The sequence below is a fragment of the Oncorhynchus clarkii genome, chromosome 4, assembly GCF_045791955.1.
Source record: "Oncorhynchus clarkii lewisi isolate Uvic-CL-2024 chromosome 4, UVic_Ocla_1.0, whole genome shotgun sequence".
In the NCBI taxonomy this organism is placed as follows: domain Eukaryota; kingdom Metazoa; phylum Chordata; class Actinopteri; order Salmoniformes; family Salmonidae; genus Oncorhynchus; species Oncorhynchus clarkii.
In genome coordinates, this window is record NC_092150.1 from 54411278 (window position 1) to 54435363 (window position 24086).

The 24086-nt window shown below is 42.5% G+C and overlaps 1 protein-coding gene across 1 annotated transcript in view; it reads left to right on the forward strand.

Annotated features, from left to right (window-relative positions):
- Nucleotides 1-17088: 17088 nt before the first annotated feature.
- The window catches only part of LOC139406947 (prolyl endopeptidase-like), a 51304-nt gene continuing 44306 nt past the window's right edge, over nucleotides 17089-24086 (forward strand). Inside the window, exons 1-4 of the mRNA XM_071150135.1 lie at nucleotides 17089-17279; nucleotides 17774-17848; nucleotides 18240-18373; nucleotides 19689-19819. Of these exons, the coding sequence (XP_071006236.1) occupies nucleotides 17142-17279; nucleotides 17774-17848; nucleotides 18240-18373; nucleotides 19689-19819 (478 nt within the window). The 5' untranslated portion in view covers nucleotides 17089-17141. The remainder of the gene's footprint in view (nucleotides 17280-17773; nucleotides 17849-18239; nucleotides 18374-19688; nucleotides 19820-24086) is intronic.

Below are 24086 nucleotides of genomic sequence, written 5' to 3' on the forward strand. Positions count from 1 at the left end.
CCATCACTTCCACCTGTCTCCAGTGTAACCTGCCCCAGTCATTACATCTGTCCCTGAGCCATGCCGTAAGTGCACATGTCAACGTGCAAATTACAGGAGAGCGGCACACGTTTGTTTTTCTTTAAAAGGGCGATATCCGTCACACGCAACTGATACACTCATCCTCTCTCACTCCCCTCCCTAGCTTTTCTGTTGACAGAGCCCAAAGGGAGAGAGTCTGAGAGACAAAAGAGAGAAAATAGAGACAAAGACGAGTGGAGGAATCTGGGTGGAGGTGTAGAGAGGGGAAAGGTAGGAACATGCCCTTGGAGGGAAGTAATGATAGGACAGAAGGAGAGAGAGGAGTGATGCCGTTGTTCTTGAGGCCTGTTTCTCTGGTCAGACACTGGGCAAATGTACCTGAGAGACCCCAATTATCACAAACCACTAATCTACTTCCACCAGGGGACGAGGAATTATTTGTTGCCCAGACAGTCCGCTTTGTTCAGCTTTGTTCTCTTGTTAAGTTACTTACAGTTTAAGTCGGAAGTTTACATACACCTTAGCCAAATACATTTAAATTCAGTTTTTCACAATTCCTGACATTTAATCCTAGTAAAATTTCCCTGTTTTAGGTCAGTTAGGATCACCACTTTATTTTAAGAATGTGAAATGTCAGAATAATAGTAGAGAGAATTATTTATTTCAGCTTTTATTTCTTTCATCACATTCCCAGTGGGTCAGAAGTTTACATATACTCAATTAGTATTTGGTAGCATTGCCTTTAAATTGTTTAACTTGGCCCATTCCTCCTGACAGAGCTGTTGTAACTGAGTCAGGTTTGTAGGCCTCCTTGCTCGCACAGGCCTTTTCAAGTCTGCCCACAAATTTTCTATAGGCTGGAGGTCAGGGCTTTGTGATGGCCACCTTGACTTTGTTGTCCTTAAGCCATTTTTCCACAACTTTGGAAGTATGCTTCGGGTCATTGTCCATTTAGAAGACCCATTTGCGACCAAGCTTTAACTTACTGACTGATGTCTTGAGATGTTGCTTCAATATACAGTGGGGCAAAAAAAGTATTTAGTCAGCAACCAATTGTGCAAGTTCTCCCATTTAAAAAGATGAGAGAGGCCTGTAATTTTCATCATAGGTACACTTCAACTATGACAGACAAAATGAGATTTTTTTTTTTTTAAATCACATTGTAGGATTTTTTATGAATTTATTTGCAACTTATGGTGGAAAATAAGTATTTGGTCACCTACAAACAAGCAAGATTTCTGCCTCTCACAGACCTGTAACTTCTTCTTTAAGAGGCTCCTCTGTCCTCCACTCGTTACCTGTATTAATGGCACCTTTTTGAACTTGTTATCAGTATAAAAGACACCTGTCCACAACCTCAAACAGTCACACTCCAAACTCCACTATGACCAAGACCAAAGAGCTGTCAAAGGACACCAGAAACAAAATTGTAGACCTGCACCAGGCTGGGAAGACTGCATTTGCAATAGGTAAGCAGCTTGGTTTGAAGAAATCAACTGTGGGAGCAATTATTAGGAAATGGAAGACATACAAGACCACTGATAATCTCCCTCGATCTGGGGCTTCACGCAAGATCTCAACCCGTGGGGTCAAAATGATCACAAGAAAGATGAGCAAAAATCCCAGAACCACACGGGGGGACCTAGTGAATGACCTGCAGAGAGCTGGGACCAAAGTAACAAAGCCTACCATCAGTAACCCACTACGCCGCCAGGGACTCAAATCCTGCAGTGCCAGACTTGTCCCCCTGCTTAAGCCAGTACATCTCCAGGCCCGTCTGAAGTTTGCTAGAGAGCATTTGGATGATCCAGAAGAAGATTGGGAGAATGTTTGAAAAACATATCAAGACTGTTTCAAGGACAGCTTTTTTTCCATCTACGTAACATTGCAAAAATCAGAAACTTTCTGTCCAAAAATAATGCAGAAAAATTAATCCATGCTTTTGTCACTTCTAGGTTAGACTACTGCAATGCTCTACTTTCCGGCTACCCGGATAAAGCACTAAATAAACTTCAGTTAGTGCTAAATACGGCTGCTAGAATCCTGACTAGAACCAAAAAATTTGATCATATTACTCCAGTGCTAGCCTCCCTACACTGGCTTCCTGTCAAGGCAAGGGCTGATTTCAAAGTTTTACTACTAACCTACAAAGCATTACATGGGCTTGCTCCTACCTATCTCTCTGATTTGGTCCTGCCGTACATACCTACACGTACGCTACGGTCACAAGACGCAGGCCTCCTAATTGTCCCTAGAATTTCTAAGCAAACAGCTGGAGGCAGGACTTTCTCCTATAGAGTTAAATTTTTCTGGAATGGTCTGCCTACCCATGTGAGAGACGCAAACTCGGTCTCAACCTTTAAGTCTTTACTGAAGACTCATCTCTTCAGTGGGTCATATGATTGAGTGTAGTCTGGCCCAGGAGTGTGAAGGTGAACGGGGAGGCTCTGGAGCATGAACCACCCTTGCTGTCTCTGCCTGGCCGGTTCCCCTCTTTCCACTGGAATTCTCTGCCTCTAACCCTATTACAGGGGTTGAGTCACTGGCTTACTAGGGCTCTTTCATACCGTCCCTAGGAGGGGTTCATCACTTGAGTGGGTTTAATCACTGATGTGATCTTCCTGTCTGGGTTGGCGCCCCCCCTTGTGTAGTGCCGTGGCGGAGATCTTTGTGGGCAATACTCGGCCTTGTCTCAGGATGGTAAGTTGGTGGTTGAAGATATCCCTCTAGTGGTGTGAGGGCTGTGCTTTGGCAAAGTGGGTGGGGTTATATCCTTCCTGTTTGGCCCTGTCCGGGGGTGTCATCGGATGGGGCCACAGTGTCTCCTGACCCCTCCTGTCTCAGCCTCCAGTATTTATGCTGCAGTAGTTTATGTGTCGGGGGCTAGGGTCAGTTTGTTATATCTGGAGTACTTCTCCTGTCCTATCCGGTGTCCTGTGTGAATTTAAGTATGCTCTCTCTAATTCTCTCTATCTTTATTTCTTTCTCTCTCTCGGGGGACCTGAGCCCTAGGACCATACCTCAGGACTATCTGACATGATGACTCCTTGCTGTCCCCAGTCCACCTGGCCGTGCTGCTGCTCCAGTTTCAACTGTTCTGCCTGTGATTATTATTATTTGACGATGCTGGTAATTTATGAACATTTAAACATCTTGGCCATGTTCTGTTATAATCTCCACCCGGCACACCCAGAAGAGGACTGGCCACCCCACATAGCCTGGTTCCTCTCTAGGTTTCTTCCTAGGTTTTGGCCTTTCTAGGGAGTTTTTCCTAGCCACTGTGCTTCTACACCTGCATTGCTTGCTGTTTGGGGTTTTAGGCTGGGTTTCTGTACAGCACTTTGAGATATCAGCTGATGCACGAAGGGCTATATAAATACATTTGATTTGATTTGAATGTCATATGGTCAGATGAAACCAAAATATAACTTTTTGGTAAAAACTCAACTCGTTGTGTTTGGAGGACAAAGAATGCTGAGTTGCATCCAAAGAACACCATACCTACTGTAAGCATTGGGGTGGAAACATCATGCTTTGGGGCTGTTTTTCTGCAAAGGGACCAGGACGACTGATCCGTGTAAAGGAAAGAATGAATGGGGCCATGTATCGTGAGATTTTGAGTGAAAACCTCCTTCCATCAGCAAGGGCATTGAAGATGAAATGTGGCTGGGTCTTTCAGCATGACAATGATGCCAAACACACCGCCCGGGCAACGAAGGGGTGGCTTCGTAAGAAGCATTTCAAGGTCCTGGAGTGGCCTTGCCAGTCTCCAGATCTCAACCCCATCTTTGGAGGGAGTTGAAAGTCCGTGTTGCCCAGCAACAGCCCCAAAACATCACTGCTCTAGAGGAGATCTGCATGGAGGAATGGGCCAAAATACCAGCAACAGTGTGTGAAAACCGTGAAGACTTACAGAAAATGTTTGACCTCTGTCATTGCCAACAAAGGGTATATACCAAAGTATTTAGATAAACTTTTGTTACTGACCAAATACTTATTTTCCACCATAATTTGCAAATAAATTCATTAAAAAATCCTACAATGTGAATGTCTGGATTTTTTTCTTCTCATTTTGTCTGTCATAGTTGAAGTGTACCTATGATGAAAATTACAGGCCTCTCTCATCTTTTTAAGTGGGAGAACTTGCACAATTGGTGGCTGACTAAATACTTTTTTGCCCCACTGTATCCAAATCATTTTCTTTCCTCATGATGCCATCTATATTGTGAAGTGCACCAATCCCTCCAGCAGCAAAGTATCCCCACAATAATGTTGCCACCCCCGTGCTTCACGGTTGGGATGGTGTTCTTTGACTTGCAACTCTCCCCCTTTTTCCTCCTAACATAACGATGGTCATTATGGCCAAACAGTTCTATTTTTGTTTCATCAGACCAGAGGACATTTCTCCAAAAAGTACGATTTCTGTCTCCATCTGCAGTTGCAAACCGTAGTCTGGCTTTTTTATTTTGGAGCAGTGGCTTATTCCTTGCTGAGCAGCCTTTGAGGTTATGTCGATACAGGACTTGTTTTACTGTGGATATAGATCATTTTGTACCTGTTTCCTCCAGCATCTTCACAAGGTCCTTTTCTGTTGTTCTGGCATTGTTCTGGATTTGCAATTTTCGCACCAAAGTACGTTCATCGCTAGGAGACAGAATGCATCTCCTTCCTGAGTGGCATGACGGCTGCGTGATCCCTTGGTGTTTATACTTGCATTCTATTGTTTGTACAGATGAACGTGGTACCTTCAGGCATTTGGAAATTGCTCCCAAGGATGAACCAGACTTGTGGAGGTCTACAATTTTTCTTGGCTGATTTATGTTGATTTTCCCATGATGTCAAACAAAGAGGCATTAAGTTTGAAGGTAGGCCTTGAAATACACCCACAGGTACACCTCTAATTTACTCAAATGATGATGTCAATTAGCCTATCAAAAGCTTCTTAAGCCATGACATCATTTTCTGGAATTTTCCAAGCTGTTTAAAGGCACAGTCAACTAGTGTATGTAAACTTTTGACCCACTGGAATTGTGATACAGTGAATTATAAGTGAAACAATCTGCCTGTAAACAATTGTTGGAAAAATGACTTGTGTCATGCACAAAGTAGATGTCCTAACTGACTTGCCAAAATTATAGTTTGTTAACAAGAAATTTGTGGAGTGGTTGTAAAAACGAGTTTTAATGACTCCAACCTAAGTGTATGTAAACTTCCGACTTCAACTGTATAATTGAAACAACAAAAGAGCATCAGGAGTTTTGGTTTTATTAAGTGAAGAGCTCTGCTTGCTAAAGTATTGTGGGCAGCAGCTTTTGTCTCACTTCCAGACCACTCAGCAGGATAGTGGGATGTCCAGATTGACAAATCATGATAGATGCATGGAAATGTAGATGGTAGATGTACAGCGACTTCAGTAAGTATTCACACTCCTTTACTTTTTTTCATCTTGTTGTGTTTCAGCCTGAATTTAAGATGGATTCAATTGAGATTGTGTGTCACTGGCTTACACACAATACCCCATAATGTCAAAGTCGAGTTATGTTTTTAGACATTTTTACAAATGATTTCCAAATTAAAAGCTGAAATGTCTTGAGTGTATAAGTATTCAACCCCTTTGTTATGGCAAGCCTAAATAAGTTCAGGAGTAAAAATGTGTTTTAACAAGTCACATAATACGTTGAATGGACTCACTCTGTGTGCAATAATAATGTTGCACATGATTTTTAAATGACTACCTTGTCTCTGTACCCCATACTCAATCGAGCCGTGAACATTTCCCCTCAATCGAGCAGTGAATTTCAAACACAGATTCAACCGAAAAGATCAGGAGGTTTGTTGATAGGTTAAAATAAAAAAGCAAACATTGAATATCCATTTGAGCACGGTAAAGTTATTCATTCCACTTTGGTTTGTGTATCAATACACCCAGTCACTGCCAAGATGCTGCCGTCCTTCCTAACTCAGTTGCTGGAGATGAAGGAAACGACTCAGGGATTTCACCATGAGGCCAATGGTGACTTTACAACAGTTACAGTTTAATGGCTGCATAGGAGAAAACTGAGGATGGATCAACAACATTACAGTTACTCCACAATACTAACATAATTGACAGAGTGAAAAGAAGGAAGTCTGTACATAATAATAAATATTCCAAAGCATGCATCCTGTTTGCAACAAGGCACTAAAGTAATACTGCATAAAATGTGGCAAAGCAATTCACTTTTAGCCCTGAATACAAGGTGTTATGTTTTGGGAAAATCCAATACAAGACATTACTAAGTACCACTGTCCATATTTTCAAGCATAGTGGTGGCTGCATCATGTTATGGGTATGCTTGTAATCATTAAGGACTGGGGAGTTTTTCAGGATACAAAATTAAGTGAATGGAGCTAAGCACAGTCAAAATCCTAGAGGAAAACCTGGTTCAGTCTGCTTTTCACCAGACACTTGGAGATTAATTCACCTTTCAGTAGGACCATAACAGACAAGGCCAAATCTACACTGGAGTTGCTTACCAAGATGACATTGAAGTTACCTGAGTGGCCTAGTTACAGTTTAGACTTAAATCGGTTTGGAAATCTATGGAAAGACTTGAAGATGGCTGTCTCACAATGATCAACAACCAACTTGACAGAGCTTGAAGAACTTTGAAATTAATAATGTGCGAATATTGTACAATTCAGATGTGAACAGCTCTTAGAGACTTATCCAGTGTCAAGCCTGCTCCCGCTCTTCCCCCCTGGCTCTCGAGGGCACCAGGCTCCCCAGCATTGCGCACTCCTGCCATCATCATTACACACATCACACACATCAGTGATTATTGGAAACACCTGGACTCAATCACTTCTGTCATTACCTTCCCTATATCTGTCTGGTTCCCCGCTCTGTTCCCTGCTTCTACATTAATTGTTGTTTGTCGTTGTATAACCGTGTGCTGACACTGTTCCTGTCTTGTTCCGTATTAAATGTTCCTGGCCTGTACCATATTAAATGTTGACTCCACGTACCTGCTTCTCATCTCCAGCATTGGTCCTTACACCAAGAAAGACTCACAACTGTAATTACTACCAAAGGGGTGGCAGGGAGCCTAGTGGTTAGAGCGTTGGGCCAGTACCCAAAAGGTTAATGGATCAAATCCCTGAGCTGACAAGGTAAAAATCTGTTCCTCTGCCCCTGAACAAGACAGTTAACCCAATGTTCCCTGGTAGGCTGTCATTGTAACTAAGAATTTATTCATAACTGACTTAGTTTTTAAAATTCTAAATGTATTTAACTAAGGGGATTCTAACATGTACTGAATACTTATGTAAATGATACATTTCTGTGTTTCATTTTCAATAAATTATCAAACATATCTAAAAATATGTTTTCATTTTGTCATTATGGGGTATTGTTTGTATGGGGTATTGTTATTCAGGCTGTAAGTCAAGGGGTATGAATACTTTCTGAAGGCACTGTATGTGACATGTAATGAAAGTGGTTCAGAACCATGCTTATGAAAGGCAACCACTGAACAAAATTTGTTTAAAGACAAATAGCTAGCTCAGAAGGAGAAACGTAGACGGTAAGTAACCTTGTCTGAAACCTGAAGACACGCATTGACTCTCCAAGCTAAGGCCTGAGCTTTAACTCAGATATCTAACACAGTATTGTGGCAAGCAGGATATTTGGACCCCGGTCAGTCACAAACAGCAGATAAACTCAGCAAAAAAAGAAACGTCACTTTTTCAGGACCGTGTCTGTCAAAGATAATTCGTAAAAATCCAAATAACTTCACAGATCTTCATTGTAAAGGGTTTAAACTCGGGTTCCCATGCTTGTTCAATGAACCATATTTTTTTTTATGAACATTCACCTGTAGAACGGTCGTTAAGACACTAACAGCTTACAGACAGTAGGCAATTAAGGTCACAGTTATGAAAACGTTGGACACTAAGAGGCCCAGGGTCCCTTCTCATCTGTGTGAACGTGCCTTAGGCAAGCTGCAAGGAGACATGAGGACGGCAGATGTGGCTAGGGCAATGAATTGCAACGTCAGTACTGTGAGATGCAGTGGCAGACCACGTGTAACAACACCTGCACAGGATCGGTACATCCGGACATCACACCTGCAGGACAGGTACAGTATGGCAACAACAACTGCCTGTGTTACACCAGGAACGCACAATCTCTCCATCAGTGCTCAGTGTCCGCAATAGGCTAAGAGGCTGGCCTGAGAGCTTGTAGGCCTATTGTAAGGCAGGTCCTCACCAGACATCACCGGTAACAACGTTGCCTATGGGCACAAACCCACTGTCGCTGGACCAGACGGGACCGGCAAAAAGTGCTCTTCACTTTTTGTGTTTTTTTATCACAGCATCATCGGACTGCGCTTGTTGTCATTGTAGGTAATCTCAATGCTGTGCGTTTCATGGAAGACATCCTCCTCCCTCATGTGGTACCCTTCCTGCAGGCTAATCCTGACATTACCCTCCAGCATGACAATGCCACCAGCCATACTGCTTGTTCTGTGCATGATTTCCTGCAGACAGGAATGTCAGTGTTCTGCCATGGCCAGTGAAGAGCCCGGATCTCAATCCCATTGAGCACGTCTGGGACCTGTTGGATCAGAGGGTGAGAGCTAGGGCCAATCCCCCCAGAAATGTCCAGGAACTTGCAGGTGCCTTGGTGGAAGAGTGTGGTAACATCTCACAGCAAGAACTGGCAAATCTGGTGCAGTCTATGAGGAGGAGATTCACTGCAGTACTTAATGCAGCTGGTGGCCACACCAGATACTGACTGTTACTTTTGATTTTGACCACCCCTTTGTTCAGGGACACATTGTTCCATTTATGTTAGTCACATGTCTGTGGAACTTGTTCAGTTTATGTCTCAGTTGCTGAATCTTGTTATGTTCAAATATTTACACATGTTAAGTTTGCTGAAAATAAACGCAGTTGACAGTGAGAGGATGTTCTAGTCAGTACATTCTCTTTCTCTCTGTCTGACTTTCAAACCAAAAGATAAAAGATAACTCTCCAAACGGACATCATTCCTTCCTTTCACTTACCTTCCCTGTACCGTTTGTGAGTGCGTGCGTGCGTGCGTGACCTCACAAGCAGTACCCATAAGCAGGAGAGAAGATAAGCTTTCAAAGGAAGTCTTTCACCTGTGCAGTCGTGAAGTTTTGTTTACTATAATACTGTCCCTTTTCTGCTCACCTCCTTCAGCGGGTATGGCGTAAGATTGTAAGTAACCCGAGTGCCCCTCTTACCCTTTTCAACACGCTCAATTCTAACAATGACAAACTTCCCCTCGTCTCAGGAAGAGAGGCAAGCACTAATCCTTTCTTTCTTCTGAGAGAAATGTACGTCTGAAATTAATACTGTGTGCTATAAAAATGCAGTGCTGAAAAATAATAAGTGAAGTCAACACAAAACAATAACACTCTAAATGACTCATGCCCAGAGTGGTGTAAGATGCTTTCAGCAACATTTAGGTCATATCATTATCCAACATGCCTGTCTATTTCACCTATATCTAATTATTCTCAGTCGGTATATCTCATTCGCACCAATGAGATCAGGAATCACTCAAATTGAGACAAAAATGAGACAAACATACACAGATGATGACAACACACTTTACACTTCCTGCAATTTGCACACCAGTCATGGCGGGTCCTTTTCCTTGGGCACTGTAATTTCCTTGGCAGGCTCTTCAATGACATCCTGTTGTCAGTGAGTGTAGGCCTACATCTGAGGGGGACACGTTTCTTTGATGGACCTAGACATCACACAGGACAGTGAAGACAGACACTATTAGTCTGTCCTGAAATAATAACATGGAGGGAAAACAGCAGGAAATTGTGGTATTTCTTTGGTCTCATTTGTTAAAGAACCAGCAAGGTTCTGCTTTTCTTTTCTTAGTCAACCTTGTGTTCTTTTTCTTTGTGTTCTCGAACGTAGTCCTGTTTCTTTGTGTTCTGGAACGTGAGCACTGTTTCTTTGTGTTCTGGAACGTAGCCCTGTTTCTTTGTGTTCTGGAGCGTAGCCCTGTTTCTTTGTGTTCTGGAACGTAGCCCTGTTTCTTTGTGTTCTGGAACGTAGCCCTGTGTCTTTGTGTTCTGGAACGTAAGCACTGTTTCTTTGTGTTCTGGAACGTAGCCCTGTTTCTTTGTGTTCTGGAACGTAGCCCTGTTTCTTTGTGTTCTGGAACGTAGCCCTATGTCTTTCTGTTCTGGAACGTAGTCCTGTGTCTTTGTATTCTGGAACGTAGCCCTGTTTCTTTGTGTTCTGGAACGTAGCCCTGTTTCTTTGTGTTCTGGAACGTAGCCCTGTTTCTTTGTGTTCTGGAACGTAGCCCTGTCATTCATTTCTGTTCATTGATTTCACCTGTGTTGGTTTCTCACCAGGTCTCATCAGCTCCCTATTTAGTTCCGTTCTTACTGTTGGTATGGTTGTGAAGTATTGTTTGTTTTTGACTGCCTCCCTGTGTTTGACCATTGCCTGCCTGTGATCACGATTCCTGGGCTTAATAAACAGGCTTAATTAAGGCTTAATAAACATCTGCCGCACTCTGCGAGTGAATCTGCACCTTTTTCTCCCTGAGTATTCATTGCAGCACTGTTGTTATTGTTTGTCGGCTTGAGATCCCTCAAACAACTACTTTTAGAAGCAGCGGGATGATGACACTGGTTCTGCCATTTAATGGTTCCGCAAGGCGCTACAGAGGGTAGTGCGTATGGCCCAGTACGTCACTGGCAGCAAGCAGGACCTATAAACCAGGCGGTTTCAGAGGAAGGCCCTAAAAATTGTCAAAGACTCCAGAGGCCCTAGTCATAGACTGTTCTCTCTGCTACCGCATGGAAAGCAGTACCAGAGCACAAAGTCTAGGTTCAAAAGGCTCCTTAACAGCTTCTACCCTGAAGCCATTAGACTGATAAACAATTAATCAAATTGCTACCCAGACTATTTGCATTGACCCGTTTTTTTACGCTGCTGCTACTCGCTGTTTATTATCTATGCATAGTCCCTTCACCCCTACCTACATGTACATTTTACCTCGATAACTTGTACCCCCGCACACTGACTCGGTACCGGTAGCCTCCTTATTGTTGTGTTATTGTGTTATCTTACAATAGTTTATTCGATTTTGTATTCATTTTTTAGCTAATATTCTAGTACTTTTTGAAAAATTCTGCATCGTTGGTTATGGGCTTGCAAGTAAGCATTTCTCAGTAAGATCTAAACCTGTTGTATTCGGTGCGTGTGACAAATACAATTTTATTTTATTTGCTATACAATTATTATTTGAGTTTTACAATGAACTGTTGGTCAACCTACATTATTTTGTGATCCGTTGCCATTAATGTCATAAGAATAATTGTATTGTCCATCCGAGGACGGAAATGTGCCTTTTGTCTCAACTCACCAGTATTAGGATACAAGCATGTATGGTATAAGGTCAAGTTTAACTGGTAAGAATCTAAGAGCCATGCACAATATTGTTGTTGTAGCTAAAAGGAAAGAGGATACCAATGTATAAAAAACCTGACACAAGTTGGTGACTTAACCTGTTAACTCACCCACCACAATAGACCAGAGATTTATGTTCTAGCTGACCCACTGACCTTCTGCAGGGAAGAAGGCAGGTGGTCATCCCTCATCCAGCCACACAACAGACAGACAGGTGCTTCCTGTGAGGGTGTGTACAGGTCACTCTGTTGGTCTGGACAATGGAGAATGTGGCTACTCATTCAGAGTGATAGACACACCCACACACACACACATGCATGCATGTATACACATACACACTCTTTCTCTGACTAGCATACACACACAAATCATATACTCTCTCCTGTGCATAGACACAAACCTACTCACACTGTTTCTTACAAGCACACTCTCTCTCACACACACACACACCACTCTGCTTAGGATACAGATGCACGGAACAACAATAGCTCTGTAACTGACTATCTAGAGTTGACATAAGCAAACAGGAAAAGATCCCCCTTTTGTTGAGGAGGGTATTCCTGACATGAGGTTATTTAGGGAAAGAGAGATAGGGGGTAGGGTGGAAGAGAGTAGGGTATAGTGGTTGTAACATCCCCGGGGGGTAATAACCAGCAAAACACCGCTTAGTAGGTGAAGAAACTCGCAACGACCAACACAAACAACTCGGACACTTCCTGTCCATCTCTGACCAACCAGGAAGGGCCAGAAATCCAGCCCCCATAGCAGAGGAACAGAAATGTTGCGAAACGAGACAATAAACAAAAACACCTGTGACACCTAGGCCATTACCTGCAATTCAAAAGTTTCTTGTTTTTTACAACACCTTATCTCTCTACTTTCACTATGCATTTTACCATAAGGGGATGTCATAAGATACGTTGTCTATTGTTCTGCTTGTCAACTTTGAAAGTGCTTCTTGGTCCATCATGACAGTTCTGATATTAGGGGACTCTGTGACAGGATTAAAATGAAGGCTTTCAATTGGAGGTTTAGCATTCAAAGTTTATGCTTATTTAAAAAAAAAATACTTCTAAATGGCTGTTCTGCTAAAAATATATAATTCCTTGAGCAAAACTCCAGTATGTAATTAAATCTGTATCTGTGTCATATTACCATCTCTGAAGAATGAATCAAAGTCACATTCTTACAGGTGTCGCAGTTAAATAACAAGAACATCTAAGTTGTATAAAGCAAATCCTTTGCATGATACAACTACTATTATTCAAACACAGACACAGAAACATACACACACAAACACCAACACACCACACCAGTCGATGGATGAGGAGGAAGGGGAGGAAGAGGAAGGGAAAATAGGACTGGAGCAGGAAAGAAGGGAGGATGAGGGATGGACAGATCCCCCTCTCTCCTCCCTGATGTGAAAGAGGTCGTGATGGAGTTTCTCTGATGACACAGGGGGAGGGGAGAGCTGGAGGAGGTGAGGGAGGGCACAGGAGGACACTGTTGTATCAGACAGTGGGTGTCTTTATCGTTGTGTGTGTGTGTGTGTGTGTGTGTGTGTGTGTGTGTGTGTGTGTGTGTGTGTGTGTGTGTGTGTGTGTGTGTGTGTGCGTCTGTGGGAGGGCCATGCACAGACCTTTCAGGGGCAGGTGCTCAAAATGAACAAAAGCCACCCCCCCTTTTGTTTTCGCATAGGTCTATTTATTTCTGCAACATCAAACACTCATCACAAATTGTAAGCAAGTTAGTTACAGTGCCTCCTAAAGATATTGATGCAGATTTACATGAATCATCTACTCGTTAGCTAGCTCAATTATTTGTTTTATTGATTGTGATTTATCTTCAATGTTCTTAAATAATAGCTTCATAATATAGCCTAATGTTCATCATCTTTTAACTCATAATATATGTTTGGCTGGCTAATGGCTTGTGTGGATATTTTAGTATATATATGGTGGTTAGGTAAAGTCTGTGCTACCTGTGCTTGGTGCTTAATTTGTAAATCGGGAGGGGCAGGAATAAAAGTGAGCGCTAGTGGGGGGTGACCTTGGGAGCTCTGAGGTACCGGAACGCATGATATATAAAATAAAATAAACATTATAATAAAGCATTGCATGCATACCATTGTATGATTTTTAAGTAATTAATTTGCATGATATATAAAATAAAATAAACATTATAATAAAGCATTGCATGCATACCATTGTATTTGCATAGTGGCATAGAACATTTGTTACACACAAGAGTACCATTTTTTGTAGCCTACAGTCTGGGAGAAATGTGGCCTTTTATAAATGCATTTCATGCAACTCTATGTCATTTTACATGACTGGAGACTGCCAGAATCTTTAGTAAATACCATACAAACGATTGAAATGACAGGCTACTTTGATACTGACAAACTGAGAATCTGAGATCAATAAAAACGACCTTGTCTTGAACCCATCAATATTATAGGCCTGTACTGTACAATATGAGGGAATTATAATCCTAAAAAAGCTTTCCAGTTTCATTGACTCACCCGATGATGTGCAGCTCACTTGCCGGCGGTAGCCAATGTGCTTGTGCCAAAAGCCTACCTCTTCCATAAAACAATGTTTGCTCAAAAGGCCAATTTAGGGTTAGTTCGTCGGCGGCCGTTGGAGCTAACAAAGGGAAGTGCGGGAAGGCAGGACAAAGAAGCTATGAAGAGCAGGAAAAAACGTGATCGTGGGCTCTGTTCCAAGCAGAATATCGTGCGGATAGACAAACATTTAAAGTCCGCCCATGCTCTTAAGTATGGGACTATCAAATGGAAGCAAGCTAGCCAGCAGTCTACCGCCAGACAGCAAGCCGAATCAGGGCAGCCTAGGGAACCACGTTTGGAACCAATGTAGCAAGTCTGCGTCGGAGAGACTTCAACAAACAGCGAGAGTGATGAATTCGCCTCTGAATCGTCCAGCATTGAAGGTCAGGGGAATGCAATTTTGACTGAATATGAACACTTTATTCTGGGTAAAAACCCTTCAGTGAAATGAATTGACAATACACGCAGTAGTGTTTCCCGAGTACAGGAATTCCTCCATTTTATGTCAGAAGGCAAAGGCCGATGAAGGACTGTGTTCCCTGGATAATTACAGACGTGTTTCTGGGTGGTATAGCCAAGTTGAAGACCGTGGTTTGGCCCCAACCACATTAAAAATCTATCGGGCCGATGTTCAAAGTTTCCTGAAATATCTTATTGAGTTTAAGCCTAAACGGCTGCGGGCTAAAGCCAGTGGAATTAGATCGGTTTGCGGCTCTCATGACCAGCAAGTTGGCCGTATTTAGTGGCACTAGACGATCCCCAGTCACGATGTTCAGTGATTTTCTGGAAGTAACCCAGGAAAGTGGGGGGTTTCAGCTCTGTGTTGCAAGTCACAAAACGAACTATAGCTTCAGGGAGTGCAGAATTGTGATATCGGAGGAGGAATACACTTGGCTTAAACAATTCCATCAGATCAGGCCTCATCTGAGTGGAATCTGCTCAGACTAAGAAGCATTCTTTTTCACGTCCTGCGGAAAAACGTACAATAGGATGTACAACAGGATGTGGGCCAGATATTTGCCGAGTTTGGCATTGGAAGTCAAGTGACTTTCGGTACACTTTGACGAAGCGTTGCTACAATGAACTTAAATCAAGATTCGGTTACAGACCACGGATCCGTGGCCAGCCATATGTGCCATTCCCTTGAAACACAGGCAAGGCACTACTAGTACCATAATTTGCCTCATTACGCCAGCCGGGTGCTCCCATAGCGGGCATGGAGGTCTGGATGCCCCCTAAATGTATTAAAAAGCATTTAAAAAATATGGGCCTGGTAACCCATCCAATCACCAGGCCCACAGCTGGAAAATTGGGCACTGTCACTTTTTCAATCAATTTCTGAATTTTCCAAAAAATTATTAAAAATACTTCCCGAGGTGCTAAAGGTCCCAAATGTTGGTTAATACCCTCTCTCGTGATGGGCAACAATTACCCTTGGTTTAAAAAAGTTTGCATCCATAGGAAGCTATAGGCCCTGCCACCTACACATTTTTTCACCAACTTGTGTTGATCCTCAACACTGGAGCTCCCCAGGGGTGCGTGCTAAGTCCCCTCCTGTACTCCCTGTTCACCCACAACTGCATGGCCAGGCACGACTCCAACACCATCATTAAGTTTGCTGACGTTAAAACAGTGGTAGGCCTGATCACCAACAACGCCGAGACACCCTAGAGGGAGGAAGTCAGAGACCTGGCCGGGTGGTGCCAGAATAACAACCTATCCCTCGACGTAACCAAGACTAAGGAGATAATTGTGGACTACAGGAAAAGGAGCACCGAGCACGTCCCCATTCTCATCGACGGGGGTGTAGTGAAGCAGATTGAGAACTTCAAATTCCTTGGTGTCCACATCACCAACAAACTAGAATGGTCCAAACACACCAAGACAGTCGTGAAGAGGGCACGACAAAGCCTATTCCCCCTCAGGAAACTAAAAAGATTTGGCATGGGTCCTGAGATCCTCAAAAGGTTCTACAGCTGCAACATCGAGAGCATCCTGACCGGTTGCATCACTGCCTGGTACGGCAATTGCTAGGCCTCTGACCGCAAGGCACTTCAGAGGGTGGTGCGTACGGCCCAATACATCACTGGGGCAAAGCTGCCTGCAATCCAGGACTACACCAGGCGGTGTCAGAGGAAGGCCCTAAAAATTGTCAAAGACCCCAGCCACCTCAGTCATAGACTGTCCTCTCTACTACCACATGGCAAGCGGTACCGGAGTGCCAAGTATAGGACAAAAAGACTTCTCAACAGTTTTTACCCCCAAGCCATAAGACTCCTGAACGGGTAACCAAATGGTTACCCAGACTATTTGCTTTGTGTGCCCCCTCCCAACCCCTCTTTTACGCTGCTGCTACTCTCTGTTTATCTTATATGCATAGTCATTTTAACCATACATCCGTGTACATACTACCTCAATTGGCCCGACCAACCAGTGCTCCCGCACATAGGCTAACTGGGCTATCTGCATTGTGTCCCGCTACCCACCACCAACCAACCCCTCTTTATGCTACTGCTACTCTCTGTTCATCATATATGCATAGTCACTTTAACCATATCTACATACTACCCTAATCAGCCTGACTAACCGGTGTCTGTACATAGCCTTGCTACTCTTATTTTCAAATGTATTTTTACTGTTGTTTTATTTATTTACTTACCTACACACACACACGCACACACACACACACACACATACCTTTTTTTCCTGCACTATTGGTTAGAGCCTGTAAGTAAGCATTTCACTGTAAGGTTTACACCTGTTGTATTCGGCGCACGTGACAAATAAACTTTGATTTGAAGTTTGATTTAATTTGATTTGAAGATGCTTCCCCCTCTCAGGCCCCAGAGCCTGTGTAGGGATCTGAGTACATTTGACTAAGTGAAGGAGTGCATTGACCTTTGTTTCGTTTTTTGAGGATAATATGTGGAAATTATTAGAATTTTCTTGTTGTTATATTATTATTATTTTGTATATATTTTTGTTAGAGTATTTTAATTTTTACCCCACCCAATAGGTGGCGGCAATACAACTTTTGGGATGTAGTCTGTCAATAAATCATTGAAGAAGAGTAAGACATTTTAAGAAGAAGTTGATGTTTGGACGGGTCCAGAAAGTCCTATCCAAACAATTAGTTAAGTCTTTGACACAACTTTTCTTATTACGGAATTCAAGAACAGTCACTTCTAAAATGTCTTTCCAGTACCCAAATGCTTACCGTGACGAGGCAGTTGTAAGTAACAGGCTAGCTTGTCATGTCGCTTCCAAGGCAATGGGGAGGAGCTAGCCACTTGCTAGCTTGCCATGTACCGGTACATGCTAACTAGCTAGCGCTCTTTGTTTATTTAGATAGTTTGAGGCTACTAAAATTAGTTGGCATTTGAACACATGCACATTGCTAGCTATGAACCGAGTTCGCGAGCTAACAAATGAACATCGGCTAGCTAACTGTTAGCTTGTAGGCTAATGTTATCGGCATGGATAACCAAACCTCAAATGAATGAATGAGTCAGCCAGCCAGCTAACGTTAGCTCGGCTTCGTTCGCCTTTTGTTGGCTTTGTCTCATGTTAGCTAGCTGCTAGCAAAGCTTTTGCATAGGCTGGCTAGCTAGCAAGCTAACCTTAGCGCTGTCATGTTATCGCATAACATCCAGCAGCAAATGATCAAAGTTGTTGGGTGACTGCTGCCGCACATTATGGATTTCACCTGCTTGTTATTTCTCACAGGTGGACGACTACCATGGCAATAAGATTCCAGACCCGTACAGTTGGCTGGAAGACCCAGACAGCGAAAAGACGCAGGTAAACGCCCATTTGCCATTCATTCAACACTGGTTGAAGGAATGTTATCACAACGTTACCAGTTGATTTCGGTCAGGGAGTCCTTAGTCGGGGTCAATATTTTCAATTCTGATGAAATTCACATTCATTTGTATGTTATTACTTTTATCAAGGTATAGTAAAGTTAGCTGAGTTGGTCACTGTAGAATGTGCCACTGCCAACCCCCCCCCCCACAATCAAGGGGGGGAAAAAATGAAATTAAATTTGAGTCACCAACTCAGCACATCTACCAAAAATGTCCAGCAGGTATTGACATAGGCTACTGACACAGTAGGTAAGGTTGCAACCAGCACCACCACCTGTGAATTAGTGGTCATTGCATTGATGTTGATATGTCTTGTTTCTTCCCAGGCTTTTGTCAATGCTCAGAACCAGCTGACACTGCCCTACTTGGAGCGCTGTGAGGTGCGAGACCTGTTCAAGGAGCGCATGACGGAGCTCTACGACTACCCCAAATACAGCTGCCCCTTCAAGAGGGGGAGTAGGTGAGAGGAGTAGGGTTGGGTCAAGGTTAGCGAGCACATTTGACCCGCTTGCTTACAGCTACACTAGGGTCAGACAGCCATCCTTTGTAAATTAAGAAACTGCAGATATGGCTTGGGAAATGTCCCTCATTCCAGGGGTGAGAAAGGTGTCCCATTATCCCAACTGGTACACTGAGAATATTGAATGACTGTTAGTTTTCTGGAACAATGTCCACGGCAGTCATTCCGACCCTAGTGCATCTGTAAGCAAGCAGGTCGGATCTGCTGTCTAGGTCAAGGTGTGGGAGTTTTGAGGACTTTTGCTGCACCCAAAAACACAGGGTCATGTTCATTAGGGCATGTAACAGAACATGTCTTAAATGTTCTGCAACAGAAAAATAAAAATGAGCATTTCTTATTGGACAGCTCCAGAGGTTTATTCACTAGAAACCCAACAGACGCAAACTATCAAATGGCGCAGGGACCTAGCTGCATTTGTCAAATAGAAAAATGATTCTGCTTCAAAATGTTTGTTGTTAAAAATAATGACTACACCCCAAGTAGGCCCTCCCAGTTTGGTTTCTTGTGAACACGATCTAGCTGCTCCTTGAAGGTGGCTTTCCATCAAATTGGTTTGGTGCATTTTTTTTCAGAGCTCTTACCCCCTTATTTTGCTTTGTTTGGACTGGTGTGAACACTGCACTCAGAAACGCACTAAACAACCCACCATGGTTCGCTCAAAAAGGGTAGTAGTGGTCCGATTCAATTCGAACCCTGGTGCAGTTCGCTGCTGGGGAGAAAGAAAAATGACCAGAGTCGAGCGCTATTATTGGTTGTTTGACTGCGAGCATTTGACTAAATGCACACAGCATCATAACTTGAGATCCCTGAAACATTCTGTGAGTAGCAGCGCATTTGAGAGCATCCTATGCAGATTAGGGGAGACGAGGGCTATACCGGGGTTATAGGCTTTTGAATGTAGCCTATTCACGTCGGAGTTAGAGCATCTTTCTCTGTTTCCTGCTGCATGTTGAAAGATCAAAGTGAAAGTAATATGAAGATTGGGACACACAAGTGATGCTTCATGATAATCATAAATGGATTTAACAAAAGACATGCATGGACACGTGGTGTTGTTTATAAATTTTAGTTTGTTTGACATTTTGTGAAACCTACCAAACTAAAATGTAAATAATAACAAATAGGCAATCTCTGATTCGAACTGTAGCTCAACTGTGTGACAACGCCCTGAGAGGCTCAGGGGGACTTGTCTCTTGGAATACTGGGTAGTGCGGTTCTATTGATGTCTGGCTCACATTCCTGGCCCCCTCTGCAGGTATTTCCACTTCTACAACACTGGTCTCCAGAACCAGAGTGTGATGTATGTTCAGGAGAGCCTGGAGGCAGAGCCCACAGTCTTTCTGGACCCAAACACTTTCTCTGAGGATGGGACTGTTGCTTTACAAGGTGGGGGACTGAAATGTGTACAAACAATATTAATATTTAAAACACATTTGTGTAGAATACTTTCTTTATTGACAATACTATACAGATGGCCATTGTCTTCATGATATATTCTTTATTAACAATCAATGTGTGTCGCTGACTGTGTACCATGTTGTCTAGTCGGACATGCAAGGCTATATGATGTGTATTCAGAAAGTATTCACACCCCTTGACTTTTTCCACATTTTGTTTTGCTACAGCCTGAATTTAAATTTAAAATGGATTCATTTGAGATTTGTCACTGGCCTACACACAATACCCCATAATGTCAAAAGTGGAATTATGTTTTTGGACATTTTTACAAGTTAATTAAAAATGAAAAGCTGAAATCTCTTGAGTTAATAAGTATTCAACCCCTTTTGTTATGGCAGGCTTATATAACTTCAGGAGTAAACACTGCCTAAAGTCATACGTTGCATGGACTCAGTATTTGTGCAGTAATTGTGTTTAACATTTTCTTTTAATCACTACCTCATCTCTGTACCCAACACACTAAATTATGTAAGGTCCCTCATTTGAGCAGTGAATTTCAAACACAGATTCAACCACATAGACCAGGGAGGTTTTCCAATGCCTTACAAAGAAGGGCACCTATTGGTAGATGTGTGTGTAAAAAGGGGGGAAAAAGACATTGAACATCCCGTTGAGTATTGTGAAATATTAATTACACGTTGGATGATGTATCAATACACCCAGTCAATACAAAGATACAGGCGTCCTTCCTAACTCAGTTGCCAGGGAGGAAGGAAACTGCTCATGGATTTCAGTTTGGCCAATGCTGACTTTAAAACAGAGTTTAATGGCTGTGATGGGATAAAACTGAAGATGGATCAACAACATTGTAATTGCTCCACAATACTAACCTAATTGACAGTGAAAAGAGAGCCTGTACAGAATTAAACATATTCCAAAGCATCCTGTTTACAGCAAGGCACTGAAAGTAATACTGCAAAATATGTGGCAAAGCAATGAACTTTTTGTCCTGAATACAAAGTGTTATGTTTGGGGCAAATCCAATAGAACATGTTACTGAGTACCACTCTCCATATTTTCAAGAGTTGTGGTAGCTGCATCATATTATGGGTGTGCTTGTAATCATTAAGGACTAGGGAGTTTTTCAGAATGGAGCTAAGCACAGGCAAAATCCTAAAGGAAAACCTGGTTGTCTGCTTTTCACCAGACAGTGGGATATGTATTCACCTTTCAGCAGGACAATAACCTAAAACACAAGGCCAAATATACACTGGAGTTGCTTACCACAAGACCCTGAATGTTCCTGAGTGGCTGAGTTACAATTCTGACTTAAATCTTCTGAAATCTTTGGAATGACCTGAAAATGGTTGTCTAGCAATGATCAACAACCAATTTGACAGAGCTTTGAGTATTTTGAAAATAATAATGGGCAAATGTTGCACAATCCAGGTGTGGAAATCTCTTGGACTAAAAAATTATAGCCTAACAGCTATATTCACTGCCAAAGTTTATATGCTTATAAGCTTATATGAAGTATTGGCTCAGGGGTGTGAATAGTTACGTAAATTAGATTTCTGTATTTTATGTAATAGATTTGCGACATTTGTAAAAAAAAAAAAAAAAAAAAGTGTTTTCACTTCGTTATATGGTACTGTGTGTACAGTCGTGGCCAAAAGTTTTGAGAATGACACAAATATTCATTTTCACAAAATCTGCTGCCTCAGTTTGTATGATGACAATTTGCATATATTCCAGAATGTTATGAAGAGTGATCAAATTCATTGCAATTAATTGCAAAGTCCCTCTTTTTCATGCAAATGAACTGAATCCCCAAAAAACGTTTCCACTGCATTTCAGCCCTGCCACAAAAAGACCAGCTGACATTATGTCAGTGATTCTCTCATTAACACAGGTGTGAGTGTTGATGAGGACAAGACTGGAGATCACTCTGTCATGCTGATTGAGTTCGAATAACAGACTGGAAGCTTCAAAAGGAGGGTGGTGCTTGGAATCTCTGTTCTTTGCAGGTTACCTTGCAGGTTACCTTGCACCTGCAAGGAAACACGTGCCGTCATCATTGCTTTGCACAGAAAGGGCTTCACAGGCAAGGATATTGCTGCCAGTAAGATTGCACCTAAATCAACCATTTATCGGATCATCAAGAACTTCAAGGAGAGCAGTTCAATTGTTGTGAAGAAGGCTTCAGTGCACCCAAGAAAGTCCAGCAAGCGCCAGGACCGTCTCCTGAAGTTGATTCAGCTGCTGGATTGGGCCTCCACCTGAACAGAGCTTGCTCAGGAATGGCAGCAGGCAGGTGTGAGTGCATCTGCACGCACAGTGAGGTGAAACATTTTGGAGGATGGCCTGGTGTCATGAAGGGCAGCAAAGAAGCCACTTCTCTGCAGGATAAACATAATGGAAAGACTGATATTTTGCAAAAGGTACAGGGATTGGACTGCTGAGTACTGGGGTAAAGTCATTTTCTCAATTGTTTGGGGCATCCGGAAAAAAGCTTGTCCGGAGAAGACGAGGTGAGTGCTACCATCAGTCCTGTGTCATGCCAACAGTAAAGCATCCTGAGACCGTTCATGTGTGGGGTTGCTTCTCAGCCAAGGGAGTGGGCTCAATCACAATTTTGCCTAAGAACACAGCAATGAATAAAGAATGTTACCAACACATCCTCCGAGACCAACTTCTCCCAACCATCCAGGAACAGTTTGGTGACGAACAAAGCTTTTTCCAGCATGATGGAGCACCTTGCCATAAGGCAAAAGTGATAACTAAGTGGCTCGGGGAACAAAACATCGATATTTGAGCTCACCTCAGCTCAAATTTGATACTCATACCAAAGGGTATGAATACTTATGTAAATAAGTTATTTCTGTTTTTTAAATTTAAAACATTTGCAATAATATCTAAACCTGTTCACTTTGTCATTATGGGGTATTGTGTCTAGTGTGACGAGGAAAACATTTAATTAATTTTAGAATATGGCTATAATATAACAAAGTGGAAAAAGCCAAGGGTCTAAATACTTTCTGAATGCAGTGTGTGTGTGTGTGTGTGTGTGTGTGTGTGTGTGTGTTATAGTACCAGTCAAAGGTTTGGACACCTACTCATTCCAGGTTTTTAATTTATTTTAACCATTTTTAACATTGTAGAATAACAGTTACGACATTAACTATGAAATAACACATGGAATCATGTAGTAACCAAAAAAACTGTTAAATGTAAAATATTTATTTGTTTAAGTTCCTTCAAAGTAGCCACCCTTTGCCTTGATGACAGCTTAGCACACTCTTGGCATTTTCTCAACCAGCCTCACTTGGAATGCTTTTCCTTCACTCTGCGGTTCCTTCACTCTGCGGTCCAACTCATCCCAAACCATCTCAATTGGGTTGAATTTGGGTGATTGTGGAGGCCAGGTCATCTGATGCAGCACTTCATCACTCTCCTTCTTGGTCAAATAGCCCTTACACAGCCTGGAGGTGTGTTTGGTCATTGTCCTGTTGTAAAACAAATGATAAGCGCAAGCCAGATGGGATGACGTATCGATGCAGAATGCTGTGGTAGCAATGCTGGTTAAGTGTGCCTTGAATTCTAAATCAATCACTGACAGTTCCACCAGCAAATCACCCACACGCCATCACACCACCACCTCCATGCTTCACGGTGGAACCACACATGCGGAGATCATCCGTTCAACTACTCTGTGTCTCAGAAAGACATGGCGGTTGGAACCTAAAATCAAATTTGGACTCATCAGAACAAAGGACAGATTTCCACCAGTGTAATATCCATTGCTCATGTGTCTTGGCCCAGGCAGCTCTCTTCTTCTTATTGGTGTCCTTTAGTAGTGGTTTCTTTGCAGCAATTCAACCATGAAGGCCTGATTTCATGCAGTCTCCTCTGAACAGTTGATGTTGTGTCTGTTACTTGAACTCTGTGAAGCAATTATTTGGGCTTTGATTTCTGAGGCTGGCAACTCTAATGAGGTAACTCTGTCTTCCTTTCCTGTGGCAGTCCTCATGAGAGCCAGTTTCATAGCGCTTGATGGTTTTTGCGACTGCACTTGAAGAAACTTTCAAAGTTCTTAATTTTCCAGATTGACTGACCTTTAATGTCTTAAAGCAATGCTTGACTGTCCTTTATCTTTGCTTATTTGAGCTGTTCTTGCCTAAATTTGGACTTCTTCTGTATACTACCCTACCTTGTCACAACACAACTGATTTGGCTCAAACACATTAAGGAAAGA